Here is a 17,498-nt window from a genome sequence, read left to right on the forward strand (position 1 = left end):
TGGTCTCTTTCCACAGTCCGAAGACATGCAAATTAGGCTAATTAGTGTTCCCATATTGCCTGTAGTGTTTGCATGTATAGATTGGCACCCTGTCCAGGGTATACCCCGGTTCGTGTCCCAAGTCTCCGGCGACCTGCGACACTGTATACAGGATAAAGCGGTATAGACGATGAGTGAGAGTGATTACTGTAACTGTTCCTACCATACTACATAGTGTACCGAACAGTATCTTTATGCGCCGATCATTTGTATGCATGAAACAAGCAGCAGCATATTGTATAATGAGAGGCACAAAGTGACTGAGATTGAATACAAGAGTCTGTGCGAGGAATATGGGTTGTTCATTCCCAAATCCAAACAGAATAAATCTAGCAAGAAAACGACAAAACTTAGATCCAATAAGACCTCTGGATCCAGCCAGCCAGAAAAATATTAGAAAAGAAAAAGAAAACAGAAACGGTGATAGTAATGTTTCTTTGGAAGGCTACTGGGCATACAGTACCATTCTTTACTATCCGAAATGGAGAGGCATGGTAGGTGTGATAGGGTTCTTTAAAGAACCTTATAGGATTTTCTTAGAGTGGTAATCCCACAGGATAGTAACACTCAAAGAAAGAAATACAAAGGGATTCTGAGATGAAAACTTGATCTCAGTCCCAAAGCATGCGATTCTCTCAGCCTCCTGCCCTATCATACACTCAAGTAGGGGAGGTACCATCTATCTGCAGAGTCAAACAAAACCTCAAATACATATTTGCCAGCTGCTAAATATAGACAGTTGCAAATAGGTCATCCTTGATAATTTAGAAAAAAAAAATGTCATTCTATCCTTCGCTCGAACATCCTTAAATTTTCACTCGTCTCTCATCAATCAAGCATGCCAAAACAGCCCTGGTAAAATGGGTAATATGGTGGAAATGTCCCATTTAAAGGGAATGAACTCACTGAAGCAGATGTCATGAAAAATTGAGTGTGTTACTCCTGGCTGTCAGGTGGGAGTTGTGAGGACCGAGTCACTAGCTCAGAGCTTTCCCACCAGACATTCCAGGGACTCGTTTACAGCAGTGCAGGTTATGAGGACTCGCCTCTTCTGTCAAAACTACACATTTCTGTCCTCAGAGGCACGAGCTGAAAAAAAAAATTCCAGAGCGTTAATAAGTTCCAAATGCACCAGCCTCTCGAGTTCATTTGCATTTCAGGGCCGAGTAAGAAACTAGTGATCTGACAGGACACCGAAGTGCTATCAGGGTCTTTAACTCCCACTGGCTTTCCATTGTCAAGGAACTATGCCGGCCGAAATAGTGGCCTACTTCCCGAGTTTGTGCCTGGTGCTCAGGTAGCTCGAAAACCTGCAAAAGAAGCCCATTGTCTACTTTTTAAACTTGTTCTTCTACTTATTCTAAATTCCTCATGAAATAACTTGAGATCTGATTTCATATATTGACGCATTTCCGTTTAAAACAGAAAGACAGAGCGGCACCGTGCTGAACAGCCCAGAGTGCTTCAGATAGGCCGCACATCAGAAATTAACACACTGCAGTCATCCCATGAACAATGAGCAAGTGGAACACCTAATGAAACTTGATGGATAACTTGTTACCAAGTTGTGAAAGAGATCCGTCTGTGTGAACTGTACATACAACCATTCATGAACAACGCTTGCACATTGCAGGAATTCATCTGGGAGTCATTGACACATCCTCAGTACAGTCCTGACTTCGTTCCAAGCTATTTCCACATGTTTGGGGCCCTAAAGGAGTTCCTGGGGGGCCAGTGTTTAGATGTGAAGCAGGCAGTCTAACCATGGCTCTGATGTACTGAGAAAACTTACTACCCTGATGGTATCCAATCACTAGTGATGCTCTGAGATACGTGCATTAGGATATGTAGGGTCCCCCAATGTTTGACTGATGGTACTTGGCTAGTAACCTGGTAACCAATGTAAGGATCTATCCAATGACTGAAACTTCAAAGCACTTTTTTTAAGTCGCTCTGGGTAAAAGCCAGGTGCCTAAAGGTAAATCAAATGTCGCAGTTTGACTTTGACTAGATTAGGATATGCTGTGTGTTTTCGTTTGATGTTTGCACCGCTTATGGTGATGAAGACATGCCAGGCAACTGACAGAACTGCATTCTCAATCAGTCAAATGTAGCAACATACTGACACTGAACAACTCCATTTTGGCAAAACACTCTGCTGAAGATTGCCTGTCACATTACCACCAACTCATACAAATTCTTTCCTCCTTGAATGAATAAACCACAACCAGTGATGGTTGGAAAAGGGAATCATGTGAGAGAACTCGCAAAGAAAGAAGCGTACAGGGTTATACAGGGTTTAATACGATGTTGGCTCACCTTTTGCAGCTATAACAGCTTCTTCTGGGAAGGCTTTCCATGTGCTTAATTTTTGACCATTCTTCCAGAGGTTCATTTGTGAGGTCAGACACTGATGTTGGACAAGAAGACCTGACTCGCGGTCTCCGCTCTAATTCATTCTAGAGGTGTTTTATCGGGTTGAGGTCAGGACTCTGTGCAGGCCAATCAAGTTCTTCCACACCAGACCCGCTCATCCGTGTCCTTATGGACCTTGCTTTTTGCACTGGTGCACAGTCATATTGGAACTGGTGTAGGGCTGTTTTTCAGGAGTTAGGATCGGACCCTTAATTCCAGTGAAATAAACTATTAATGTTTCAGCATACCAAGACATTTTGGACAATTTTATGCTCCCAACTTTGTTGAAACAGTTTGATGATGGGCCCCTTCGGGTTCCAAAATGACTGCACACTAGTGCAAAATGAGAATACCTCCAAAACTATACTCTATACTGTAAGTGTATAACTGGTCTCCATAAGGAGAGATTAAAAAAAAACATGAAAAGTAACAGTTTTGATTTTATCTGTAACATGTTGGTGTATTTTTGTTCGGTTGACTAAGGTGTTAAATCGATATGCGGTAGAAAACCTTCAAAAGTAAATATTAAATGTGATGACCCTGCTAGTGCATAAATAAGGTAAAATGCAAAGACAATGTGCTTAACACTTAAATATCTTAGGGCTGAATCACTCTCACCATAAATTAAGAATGCCTGTTATAAAACAGAATGAAATGGCAGGCTTTAAATAAGTACTCTTAAAGGACTTTCAATATCAGTGCAAGACCCCCGACGGTGTGTAGAGTTGTTACAATTTCTTAGTTCATGAATAATGAAAACCTTGGATTTTTTTTTTTTTTTTTTTTTTTGGAAACGATCTTAAGAAATGCACAAAATAATTCCAGTGCTCATCGTAGTGTGCATTACTGGATTAAGGGTCAAGGCTTGAGTGGGCTGTTTGGATGAGCAGGCCAAAACAACACAACTAATAAATTGGGGGCGACTGTGATGTGACAATCCTGAGGGAGTCCATCCTGAGGGAGAGAGCAAGCCAAGATGATTTATAGCAGAGGACATCCAGTAAAAAAAAAATCTCTCAAAAACAAAAGGAAGAAATCGTCGAAAAATAATCTGCATCCGTGTATGCATCATTTTGTTTAAATGCAATTTTGACACCCACAAATAAACAAGCCTTTCCCATTGCCTCAAATGTATGTAGCCCTTAAAGCTCAGAGCATTATTGGTTTTGCTCTTTTTTAAGATAAGCCATACCTTTATTCGTCCCACAGTGGAGAAATTACAGCGTTACAGCAGCAAACAATGAACAATGTGCAACCATAAAGTAGTGACCGTTCCATGTATAAAGACAAAAAGAGAAAAATAGACTATTATAGACATCAAAAGTAAATAAATAATTTATACACAGTACAGTGTATAAATACAAAGGAAGGAAAAGAGAAAACATTTAAAAGATTGGTCACACAAATAAAAAAAAATAGCACATAATCGCGTGTTTTATGACTGTTTTCAATTGTTCCTATGACCAATAATAAAAATATAATAATAATAATAATAATAAGCTGATTTTGAGAGTTCTCCATTTTTGTTACATCATTCCCATATTCCAGTTGTGGCCAAATTTACACATTATTAAAGTAATGCTAACTTTTGTTCTACCTGTCATATCCGAAAACACAGTTTGACACCAAAATGTCTAAAGCCTCCTTGTTAACACACATTGGGAAGGCTTATATATAAGCGCATTTATCAACTTGGGATGAGGAAGAATAGATGCTTTACAAAAGCTCTGGTGCAGTCACACAATTGTGTGTGTGTATATATATATATACATACACACACAGAGAGAAACATATAATATACAATACTTCCAGCTCAAGTCATGGAGGCCAAGCCATGGCTTTCTCACTAAACATAATATATTCCCTTGAGAAACAATACATTTCTGAGCCTTGGTTTTCCAACATACCCACTAATATCTCAGTCGTATTGTGGACTGAATTTGATGTGAATCTCTGTTTTCAATTCACCCTGAGAAATGCCATCATCGCTCTCCCTTTTGTTCAGCAGAGCAAATATCTCGTGTAAACACCAGAGGTTATTTCCTGTCTGTGGTGGGTTTTTTTGGACCAACAATCTCCATTCTCTTCGGAGGAGTCCTGAGCCTTGCAAGAAGTTTTTAATACAAATGGCTGTTCAAGTCAAACCAAGATTTGTGATGAAATTTCTCCTAAATGAAGGCATACAACCAAATGCATTTACAGAAGACTTCGAGCAGAGTGCTGCCGTGATAAGACTCTTAGCCACAGTTAAACATTCGAATAGTGCAAACGTTTTAAAGAAAGCCATAAGTCCGTGAATGACTACGCTGGCCAAGGTAACTCGGGGCTCACTGCGGTCATTCCCGTGAACATTCGATACAGTTCAAACAATCGACAATTTGTCTCAAGCCAACATCTGTTGTTTTTTCCACCTCCATTCCGACCACTGCGCTTCTGCTCACCACCCGCTGTTACACATGGCAGAGCTGACACCACCTCTACTGAGTGAAGGCCATTTATAGGCACCTGAGGTGTTAGAACCCACGAGGCTTCTGCTGAGAACCCTCAGGGTTATTGCTATGCTGGTTTGACTTAAAAAGCTTCTCACTTACTAGATGATTACAGAGTGGTTTGGGAAGTGGTTTGAGTTTTGTGTTTTGTCAGCTAATCCTTTAAGTTAAGAAAAACAAGTATGACATATTTTTGGTGATATATTTCTCCATCAAACTTAAGGGTATCCTAAATATCACATGATAATTCTCCTACCTTAAAATACAAGACCTTGTTTTTCTAATTCTCTCCAGAAAAAGAAAACACTTTTAGAAGAACCTTGCATCCTTTCTTGCATCTACCTCTCCAGAAGCTCTTAGCTTTTTTGGGTTTTTCAAAATCATGACAATGAAAAAAAATCACAATGTTTTTTTAGTATTTTTATCATCTTTTAAGTAGAAAATTTGACTCTTGTCTGCAGGTTTTCTGTAGTCATTCAGTTGTTTAGGCCAACTCTCATATCACATCATCTACAGCATCTGTTCCAGGAACAGAAGAGGAAGCTGGCTGATTAAACTCGGAGGAGAGAACAGATTAAAGTATGTAACACTGAACCCTGGGTGTGAACGCTAAATTATTTCCGTGTCAATCAAAGCACAACCGGATTTGAGGAAGATCTAGTGATGTGAATTGCATTCAAATGTAAGCCAAGATTCATTCATTACTATTAGTTCAATACACAAAGTTGATAAAAGTGTGCACGAATCAGCGGCTTTTCAGAAGAATAATATATAGTACATGCTTGTTTGCAGGTCATTGAGATAACTTGTTTATAATAACCAGCGATTTTTGCAGCTTGCTTAAGATAGGAGTATGTCACATGCAGACAGAAAGAGGGGAGGATGATTCATAAACCTCGCTTTCAAAAGAGCCAGCCTCATCATCATCGTCTCAGTGATCAAGCCCTAGACATCTCCAGCTGAAATAAGTGCAGCTTCTTGTCACATTGCCTTCCCCCCCCCCCCCCCCTGTCCTAACAGTATGAGCTTTGCTTTGGCTATTTCTGTCACACACTGCCTGATCAAGTGCATCCCCAACTCTACAATCCTTATCCTCAACTCAATTTGACAATTTGGAGAAGTGAATTGTCAAAAACTCACAAATACTGGTTCTTCCACATGAATTCGTAGGAGAGCGGGCAGTTGTTAGGGAAGCCTCCAGGAAAAATGAGCAGGATCAGGTGAGCGAACACCAAGCTGAGATAAGTGCAATTCTCTCCAGACCAGTGAATGCACCTCAGGCCCCTGCTAATTAGTCACTGTCTGGACAGATTAGGAGCAACTTCGAGTGCAGAGGCAGAAGGAGAGTGCTTCATCTACTGTGTCATTAAGTGTCAAAGACAGACTTAAACTTTAAAAATAATTGCTTGTACCAAGCAGTTTTTCCTTCTACGATTTCCAGATCTCCCTTGGAACCTTGCCTGAGCTGATCCGGCTTTATAAAAGATATGCTTCATTTCAAATATTATATTATCTCATCTCATATCATATCAGCCATCCAAGAGAAAGAGAACGATGCGCCAGGTTTACCCATGCTCCATCTCTGCCCAACACTCTGATGAAGTGCTACAGCATATTGAGTACAGATTAAAGCACTTCAGTGGGAAGCTGACCAGCTGGGAGATTCAATGCTAGATGTTGATTCATCTCAGATGTGAAGGGGGAAACGTGCTCCAAATGGGGAACTGGAGCCATCTACAGCTGTTTGGCTACGCTAGCCAGACAATATACACCAGCCAATTCGCATCCCGTGTCACAATTCAAAACCAATATCTATCATAAAACCAAATCATAAACTCTACACAGCAGTAAAACATCGGGACAGTTCTAATTTAAACCTTACTCCTGCTGCCTTCCAGGAAAACAAGGACAAATCACAGAACCCACTCTCACACTGTACCTAACTTGAAGGCATCTAGGAGTGCAATTACTTTCAAAAGCCATTAATCTATTGATTTTAAACTACCCCTTTTTTTTTGCCATCAAAGTACAATGAGATAACCAAGTAAAAACCGAACAGTGCATATATACAGGCTGGCACAAAAGTCTGGATCCGTAGGCATTTTCCTTGTATGATATATATATATATATTTTTCTTGAAATTCAAGATGGTTTTGAAACGATCAATAGAATACTAACTAGGACTCGTTCTCATTGCTGGATTCTTCACACCCTGTATTTACTTACTTGCTTGTTTAGTACAATAACGCAGAAGTCTTGCTTTAATTGATGCATTAATCATAGAATCTGTAATAAGACTATTTTCCCTAAAGATAGTGTCGAACAGGTGGCAGTAGCGTGAATTTGCACAAGGACAATACAATATGTAAAATTAAACATGCCCAGATTAGTGTAGTGGGTTGAGCACTGGCACAGAAACCATGAGGTCAAAGGAAACAGCTGCCGATTCAGACACAATAATAAAGCACGCGTTACGATCACATTTTACACTAAGAATAAAAGAGGAAAAAAAGATGTACAGTAAACAGTGTTGTTTTTCTTAATGAAAAAGAAAAGCACATCTGCTGTACTCTGTATAAAAGGTCTCCAGTGTTTGCATGCTTCATTTTATTTTAATGGAGGGAGGTAATGAAGAAAAAGAGAGACTGAACTTTTTTCCAAAAGTTGGTTTGTTTTCCAATATATCATGTCAATCATAATTATTAATAAGGAAACAACTTGGAATTTTAACAGTGGATGGAAAAATTTTTCACTAGGATGGCTACCTACTGTACGCGTTCAGCGCGTTAATTAAACTCGAAAATTAGTCGTTACTAGGCTAAAAAAAAAAAAGAAGTCTCACTAAGCAATATCTTCTTATGGAAGGTTTCTTATGTAGTACATTGCCTTCATAACGTCAAGTAATACTCAGCATGTTGTTGGCAACTTGTCAGCTAGGAGCTGTAGCTCTCCGTTCTTGTGTCCCTGAGGAATTATGAACATGAAGGAGATGAAATCTGCATGCTGATGCCTGAATGTTGTATGAGGAAGAGCGCAGATATCATTCTCCTTTAAGTATGTTACGCTCGCCGATGATGCAGCATGAGCAGCACATTGACAAAGATGTGCCTAGAAGGTTTCACGTATCTTTAACTAAGTACGTTTTAGCCCTCGTCCTCCCAGGTTGGTAACTTTCAGATGATAGGAGACAGCATGATGGTTGCAGCATGATGGATCCATTCCTGGCCTAGTAAAAATCGGCCAAGACAACTTAAAGATCCAGGGAACATTTACAAAGAAAGGACGTAGGTGAAGATGAGAAAAGATTCCAGGTCTTAATACAGGACTAAAGTCGTAACGCTCACCCAGGGGTCACTTTGCTTATCCTCTTTTAAATAAGCCTCTAGGTCTATGTTTCCTTAAAGCTGGAATGTCAAAAAATCCTGAACCTGCTTGTATACTGTGCCTATGTAAAGGCATTAATATTGTACCCCGCAGTGCAGTCTGTTTGGAACACTTATAAGCAAAGGAAAGTCATTTATCTCACTTTGGTGACATAAATGAACGAAAATTACCTCTACAAGCAAGTAGGCACAAAGGTTTGAGTGTTCATTGTGTCCACGTTACACCCTGCCATTACCAATAAGACCTGTTCCAGGTAGTAAGGAATAAGAGTAGGTGAAACCCAGTGAGTCTGTGAACTTAATAATATGATTAATAATTGCAAATCCTTTTATAGAAGTGGATTAAAAAAAAATAAATTACCGTCACGATCCTGCAAGTAACTGGTGAGAAAAGAACGAGCAGCTTTGTCAGTTTCAGCGAGCCCTAAAGAGTATTAAACATCAAGGGCTCTTGCCGACAATAGCCGAGCTGCGCACTCCTAATATCCGACTCCCTTATTATTTGGCGTAAATCCCTTCTCTGTCAAGCTCCACGCTTGGATACAGAAAGCTAAATTAATTCCGAGAGTGTGGCAGGATCCAAGCAAAACCGGGCCATTTCTGCTCGACTGTGTAACACGCTCTGCAGCCAAGTGCCATGCCCTAAGGAGACCTCTAGTAAAGATGTCCTCGCTCAGAATGCCAAACTCGCAAACGTAACGCAAAAATTGAGCCGGTTTCCAGTCCTCATCACTTGGATCTCAAAAGGGTACAGCTTTTAAATATCCTAATAAACAATCATTCTTTTGCTCAGGTCTCAGGTTTTGTATAAGTCTAGATTAATAGTCTTGTGAAATGTAAAATGTCGACTCGTATGCATTATATTTTGGCAGTCACTGTTAGTCACAATACACAATCATTTCTGTTGACTTATTGTACAAAATATTAATTAACAAATTTCCATTTCAATTATACATACACCCTCATGCTATATTGTTAAAATTGTCAAAGTGCGTTCATGGAAATGACATACAGAGGAACCTTGGATTACGAGTAACCTGGTGATCTGCGATCATTTTGCAACACGAGCAAAAACTTTAAATGAATTTGAACTTGTTCAACAACGAGGTGTTCTGAGTATATCTAAGTAGTGTAGTAGTCCTCCGGGCAACACATGATCACAACTGAGCCAATGGCACTCTCTCTCGCTATAGGATTGTGGTTAATTGTCTCTTATGCTCTGTCTCAGTGTGCGTGCATCCTTCATTTAGGCAACATCCGTGTGCGCGTGTACTGTTTGCTATAACATTGTGATGGTGTGTGTATGCGTTGTAAAGCAATTTTTTTATTTTGAGTCTAAGTGTAGTGACTGTTCTTTAGTAACTTAACGGCAACAACTGTAGCAGCGTGGGAGATGAATCTGTTTAACAACAATGCAACGTCACATATCCGTGAAATCCTTAAAATAGGCAAAAGCAAGTGGGATTAGAGAGATTCCTTGTAAAAGAAGTTTGCCAACAAAGCAGTGATTTCATTAGTGTGTTTGTGCCCGTGTGTGTGAAAAGCCTACACAGTAGCCCCTCTCCTCTGCCCTTCCTGACGCTAACCATTTTACCCGGGCTTTGGACCGGTACTGTATTCAGTAGCTGGGGTTTGGGCCCTGGCGAACTCGCATGGCAGGCGAAACACCTACTGTACCAATGAGCCACCAGTGCCCCACGCACTGTGTGTATGCATAGATTTCTCTATTTTATATTCACACACACCTACATACAGTGGGGAAAAAACTTTGTATTTCTTCCATTTGTAAATAATCGCTCCAGCAGTTGTCTCCTTCTCATCAAGCTTATAGCTGATGGTCTTGTAGCCCATTCCAGCCTTGTGCAAAATCTTGTTCCTGACTTGCTTCGACAGCTCTTTGGTCTTGCCGATAGTGATGAGATTTGAATGGAAGATAGAGATTCCGTGGACAGGTGGCTTTTATACACATACCACATTGTTGTTAGGAGCACCTTCTTTAATAAATGTGTACCACAAGAGCACATAACCAGTCTGTGAGAGGCAGAATTATTGTTGGTTGGTAGGGGATCAAATATTTATTTCTCTCATTTAAATGCAACTTAATTCATAACATTTGTATCATCTGCTTTTTCTGGATTATTGGTTAATATTCTGTCTCAATCCTTTACCATAAACCTATGATAAAAATTATGGACCCTTCATTTCCTTGTAAGTGGGCAAACTTAGAAAATCTGTGGGGGATCAAATACTTGATACCCCCACTGTACATACGCACACCTATACAGTATGTATGTTGTATGTATATAAAAAAAAAACATGCAAATATTATAACACACGCATACACACGCCAGCACACAGCTGCTGAGAACTTAAGGCAGTTAGAACAAACTCATCACAAAGATCCAGGTCCCACTTCACATACATTCCATTGTATATATTATATGTATTATATTTTAGTGTAAATTTTATTTTGTTTATTCTTTTGTTTTTTAATCTTGCTGCTGGTCTCTAAAAGCTACCGAACAAATTAGGTTTCGTTTCGTTGCATCACTACAATGACAATAAAGTCTCTTTATCTTTATAATATTCCTGGTCTAGGTTACCGTATCATACTGTATATGATTTTTTTTTTCTCTGACATATTTAAGTGCTTTGTGTTGATATGTTTCTTTCTCACAAAAAAAATCTATACACTACTATACCAAAAGATGTAAATGCTTTATGCTGTATCACATGTAAGCTATATACTTGCAAGGAGAATGAAGAACAATATGTACTGCAAACTTCCTCATTAAGAGGGGTCAAGTGTTTAGAGGACCAACTGGGAGCCTTCACTTAGGAGACCATTCAACCTCTAAATGGATAAAGAACCAGTGGGAATCTTTTAGCATTATATACGAGCACTAAACCAGCATGACCAAATGGGGGGAAAAAAAAGTTCTGAGCTTTACATAGAACTATGTATACTAAAAGCATATGCATATTCAAAGCTAAGAGTATTTATTAAATTTTGTCCCTTAATGGTACTATTACTTCTTTGCCTGATAGGGGGGAGCCATTTGCATTCACAATGCAGGACCGACACCGCAGAGCCTCTAATTGCCTCTAAATTTAGCAAGCCCAGCTTGTCCTAGGTACATGGTGAAAGGGGCGGACAAGACCATTACGAAGGGAGAGAGAGAGAAAGAGAGAGAGAGGGAGAGAAATAAAGGGCATATTTAAATACCCAAGGACACATTTACAGCTAGAATGCACAAAATGACAAGTTTCTTACCATAACAATAAAAATGCACCATACATACAAATAGCAATTAAGGAACAAATGTTGTTTTTCTAAGTGGTTTGATTCATTTTTTTGACATTCAAAATGTCTTCATAGCAATCTTTCTTTTTCGGGCATATTCCAGGAGATCCAAGGAAAGGTTTAACGGCTTAGATGTAAATGCTTTAGAGGATTAACCCAAAAGATGTGCTCGCAAAAAGGCAAACGAGGAGCAATGGAGACCAAGTGAACATCCTTGAGCACCATATCTCTGCTCTCAGATGTAAGCAGGACTCATCCAGTGAATACAGTCCCGTTATTTGGGGTAAAGCTTTAGAACTCACTTTCTCATTCCCATAATCTATTCCAAGGACATTCACACCAGCTTCTGAGAAATAGAATTTGATAAAACTTCTTTCTTTTGTATGAAGTGTTTCAGCTAGCGATGCATCAAATATTAATCCAAACAAAATCCTGAGCTCAATACACAGAAGAGTGGTTTATGAATGGATGAGTATTGATGCCATATAATTTAAATTCATCTAATATATCCCGAGGTTCCATTTTTCTGCTCAGGGTATTTATCGAGGACTCGTTTCAGCAAGGACAACCCGGCAGCAAAGAAATCCTCCAGCATGTACTGTAAAAGTACAACACCTCGATCAATAGGCTATCCAAAACACAACACAACTTCCTGGATCTGGATCAGACAGTATGTCCTGTATTCATGTGAAAATATTAAAGGAAGTATGAAAAAAACAACAAAAAAAAACAGACATTATCATGAACTAAAGGTGTGCTTGAGTAGCAGGCATTTTTGATTTTCATGCAGATGGGATCATTTCTAATAACACTAAGTAAAATGCCCATTTTATGAATTCAATAATTTTACCCCGGAAGCACTTTTATAATTTAATATGCCTCATTAGTTTCACTAATCCTTTTCACCTAGCTGTGACAAAATATTCAAGAACTCTTACAGTAGGAGTATAACGATACATCATGATACACAAAAATGTGCATAGAAATTGATTAATTAATATGATCCAGTTGCAGTTTGTACAGCAGAAATCACAGTTTTGAATGTATTTGTATATGCATATGAAGAGAGCTATACAGTATTGGTCATGTGACCACATTTATTTTAGTGCTCTGCTCTTTCGAAATAACCTTGGATTAAAATAAGCAACATGAATTATACAATGCATTGTTGGGCAACATGATTATAATGGCTAAATAGTGCTTTTTAGTAGTTTTTAAACACCATAACAGACCAGGGAAATCTGGGAATTTAGCTGACTTTGGCACTCGATTTCTGCTACAGAGGTACAAAGAGCAAGTCTAAAATTTGGTTTATTTGATCAACATTTGGCACGAGTGTAAGCTAAAGTAAACCTGTAATATATTACCTGGAATATTAAATCTTTGTTTAGGGCTATTATTTTACATTTATTTACTTTTAACTGGCAACAAAAAAAAACACCATTTTTTTTTTTTACTGTTTTAAGTCTTTTCTAATATTTCCACCCATTAAAATTGTTTTAATTACTTAGATTTTTTTTTAAATTATTGTATTATTAGACCTTATGAATATTTTAATATTTAAATCTGACAAAGCAATGTGGTTAGTGCTAACAAGAATATTTTCCTTTCCCAAATGACTAAAAAAAATAATAATAAAAAATGGAAGTTAAACTAAAAACAAATAAAATGCAAAGGCAAAAAACCTCCTTGAGCCATATTTCATTGGTGACTTCATTTTTGGTTCACAGAGAATTCAGGAAATTTCACATCCAATGCCCTTCCCCCTACAGTGAATTGACTTTTTGCACTGGGTGAAGTTTAAATAAAACTGTATTAGCATTTTCCTTCAAATTCCTGACTTGGGGGACATGTTTCTTTACTGTGCACATGACAATTTTTTTTTACTTATTTTGCAACTGAAAAGCACAAAATGGCATCATTTATTACGTAATGCAATTTGGCATCACGCTCGGGTATGAGCTGCATTTCAGAGCATCACCAATATCAACAGTATCAATATTATGGATTGTGAATCCTAATATTAATACTTACTGTACATGTTAAAAACATCAAAACAGCCTTGCACTTGAATACAGCATCTTATTTCCCTAGAAAATGATTCTAGTGAAACCCATTTTACACATGAAACCCATTTTACACATAAAACTATATTGGTTCTTTGAACAAAATACACAACGGGACAGGATGGATTTTAAAAACAACAACATTGTATAGAATATACATACAACGCAAATAAATTAGAAATGTTTTAAAGGTGTGTTTGAATAAAATAAAAATAAAAAAACCCAACCAGTTTAGTCTTTATTGTTGAAATTTTATTTATCTTTAGTTAACTGAGCAGAACAGACATAATATTGTTACCACTAGTAATTAACATAAAAAAAATACACTGACAACTGAAAAAACATGAAAATTTTTTAGTAGGCAAAACTATGTAGAATAAAGAATAAGGAGTTTGTTAGACTACAGAATTTACTCATCAAGGAAGTACGAGTCCAAATCCCCCATATCATCCACAGCCTGGGTGGTGGTGCCCTGAGCTGATGGAGGGACACTGGGGCCGTTACTGGCTGTATTTTCTTGTCCCTTCTGAGCTATCTCCACTTCTTTCTTGATCTCTTTTCCGCCACCGAGCAGCTTCTGACTCTCCATAAAGTACTGGTTTGGGTGATTCAGAGAAAACCCAGCATCGTCAATCTGTTTGGAGGGATAAAAACATTTTGGATGGTTTTAAAACCTTGTGCTGCCACTTTACACTGAGAGAAGATATTAAGATTAGGGCTGTGTTGTTTATGGAAATGAACTTCTTTTGCAAATTGAAAAAGACATTCCCTGCACTCCTCTGATATTTCTATAAGCCTGATGCACTTTGAAGTCCCAATGAACATTCCAACTCTGCTGCCTGGTATGGAGACTGGGGTCCGTTTTCATTGTTTAAAGTAAATGGGAGCAGACAGCTTAACTGTACATGAACTGTTGGAACATCACCTGGGACCAGTACAACCCATAGTCCTTTAGAAAGAAATCATATCTGAAGTATTTCTGCCCTTTGAGAAAAGAGCGCCAAGGTCAACAATGTTGAGTAACAGCAAAGCAGAGTGATCCCTTACAAAGAGATTTTTTCAAGAGTTAATGCTTTACAGCAAAACTGGGTTTAGGGTGGCTGCTAAGTGAAGCAAAAGAAAATTATTTACTCTATTGTCAGGAGAAGTCTCACCTCTTTAATTGCTATCTATTGTATAAGAGAGAAAAAAAAAGTTAAAAGTGGGTAGGAAGTGGCAAAACCAAATCTGGAAGAAAAAGAAATAAGAAACAAGCAAACAAACAAAAAAAGATTTAAAAAATATTATTATTATTAAGGTTGAAGGGTTTGAGCCCTTGCTTTAAAGTAAAACCACGCTGAAGCACAGTCTCATGTATAAATAAGAAATGCATAAGGATAAACCAATCCAGGTGAATTTTGTGTTCCCCCTTGCTTTGTAGCAAGTAAGAGAGCTGAAATGCCTCCGAACCTCTCTGCTGCCTTTTCATTACTCTCTCCAGTGCTTGATTTATTGCCCTTGTGTAAATATTTCATCGTTGAAGTATTACATTTTGACCTTTAATAAACGCTGCCGGGGCGGGAAGAACGAAGCCGAACTATCCGTTCTAACACGTGGCTGTAGGAGCAGGTGGGGCATATGGCGGTGATTAAAGTGGCACCACGTGGCCTAACAAGCGTGTCTTTATGCCTGTGATGACTCCAGCACATCAAAGCAGACAAGTGGACGGAAGGAGGCAGGGAATCTATCGATGCGTAAATAAGTATGCTTTATCGTCCACATTAAATGTCGGCGATGTCTTTTCATACAACTGACTTAAAATATGACTCCTGACTTTCAGATATACGCGTGTTTCATTGTCTGTGGGTAAACAGACATCTTATCATTCAAGCCCCGTTAGGCTGTTCATCAGCGGGGCTGTCTTTTTAATTTAGGAGGAAGACAAGTTGTTCACACTGTTTGGCTATTAGTCATCAGCTGCCAAACAGGGCCTGTGGTTCACAGAGCCACTGCTGTTTTCATTGTTATCCATTATAAGCAGTTCAATCTAATCAATTGCACTGAGTGCTTAAAATCTAGCCACAAACACGCACACAGGACATCTCCTCCATCGAGAGGGATCCAGGGCCACAGATCAGGGCTTTTAACACATTAAAATTAAAGTGCTAAAAATGTGAAGCACAACACTCTAATGAGTCATGATTACATTTTCTTGTGCTAAGGCGCAGAGACCTAAAACATTTCCACATTAACATGATGCACCCCATGGTTGAGATCACCAAACGTCAGAAAACATTGGATTTGGACTGATAATTATGCAGCATTTTATACCACGTTGCTATTGAATTCTCAATTGGTCAGAATGTGGTCCTTTCCTTTAACAGCACAGCTGCAGGGCAAATCACAGGTATATAATAATGCAGTTTTATAATTTGTTTGTTTCTATAGTAACAGCTGTATCACAGGGACCATCAGGTCTCTCAGAATAAAGCTTTTTTTAAAGACATTCCATGAGAAAAGCATACATCATTTAAAATAATCAATCGGTGTACTCATTGAAGAATTGTTGCGAAATAAAAAGAATAAAATGCAGATGATTAACTTGCTCTTCCCATAAGAGCACTTGTAGTCTTAGGAAGTGTTATCTCGTCAACTGTTTACACCAACACGTCTATTCTGCACACTGATAAGTAGTTTAACCTTTTGGTACTACTGTATACCCAGGATATGTACCTTCATTCTTAGCCTCAAGCGCATCTTATGTGACAGTCATGATAAGCATTTGAAAGGATTAGCTTTGGCCTTCATATGAAATTTTATTATAATTTTTTTTATCCCAAATTAACTTGTCACCAAGCCGTTTGCTGGGCTCAGGTATTTGCACGTATTTTGGGCCATGACTTGTCAGCTGGGGGCCTTCTGAGTTGAGGGACAAGACGCTGCTAATCCTGACTGACGCATTTTAGGAACTTTTTAGAGAGTGTGTGTTGGAGGGAGTGTGTCTCATCAACACGGTCTTCACAGCTTTATGTCTAAATTCCATGAGCACAGTAGGGCTGAAACACCACAAGAAATCAGTACAGAGTGAAATGTTTACATGTTCATTTGCTTTCCCACTGGCTCTGACCCACAAATCTGCAGCTTTCATGCGTCGCTTTATAGTACGCATTACTGAACTCTGAGGAGAAAAAAAACAGCAGCAGCAAATCCTGTCAACAGCTGCTTCTCATAAAATAGAAAAAAAAGACCTACCAAATTTAGCATCCAAGCCAATCATGTTCGCTTGTTTAACAATTTTATCCTTCCGAGCAACAAAAGAACATGAAACATGCATGAATTTTAGATGTGACCCAAAAGTTTGATCTTTGTTTCCTCCTGATCAAAAACAAACATTTGTAATATAATTTTAAGTGGTCTAAAAAACTCCAAAATAAAGTGACAGTGACAGATTACTATGGATGCGATTAGATTGATCGGACTCTGTGGAACTGACCTGGATGAATTACAGGGTCGTCCCAGAGCTGTCAAAAAACAGAAAGCGGGTCAAAAACAAAAGGCATGCTTACGCTGTGTGTCAGTTCAAAGTACTTCTGGCAGGCCAGCTGATAATGCATTCCCTTGACAAGGTCCAAAATCTGTAAAAGAGAAAAAGAGATAGACAGAGATGAACTGTTAAGCACTCCATTGACTTTAATTTGCTCTCTGACATTCCAGTAGGGTTTTACAACGCACGATTTATTCCTAACAAACTGATGTTCACAAAGTTGAAAAAACAAAAAACTCTTTTTAATTTTAAATGAACATTAAATCGATAATAAAAATA

At 38.6% G+C, this 17,498-nt stretch overlaps 1 protein-coding gene across 1 annotated transcript in view; it reads right to left on the bottom strand.

Annotated features, from left to right (window-relative positions):
• Positions 1-13,933: 13,933 nt before the first annotated feature.
• Positions 13,934-17,498, bottom strand: part of prim2 (DNA primase subunit 2) — a 74,711-nt gene continuing 71,146 nt past the window's right edge. The window contains exons 13-14 of the mRNA XM_053502350.1: positions 17,242-17,310; positions 13,934-14,330 (exon numbers count right to left, since the gene is read on the bottom strand). Coding sequence (XP_053358325.1) covers positions 14,106-14,330; positions 17,242-17,310 — 294 coding nt within the window. The 3' untranslated portion in view covers positions 13,934-14,105. The remainder of the gene's footprint in view (positions 14,331-17,241; positions 17,311-17,498) is intronic.

This window comes from Clarias gariepinus, chromosome 8, assembly GCF_024256425.1.
Source record: "Clarias gariepinus isolate MV-2021 ecotype Netherlands chromosome 8, CGAR_prim_01v2, whole genome shotgun sequence".
NCBI classification, from domain to species: Eukaryota; Metazoa; Chordata; class Actinopteri; order Siluriformes; family Clariidae; genus Clarias; species Clarias gariepinus.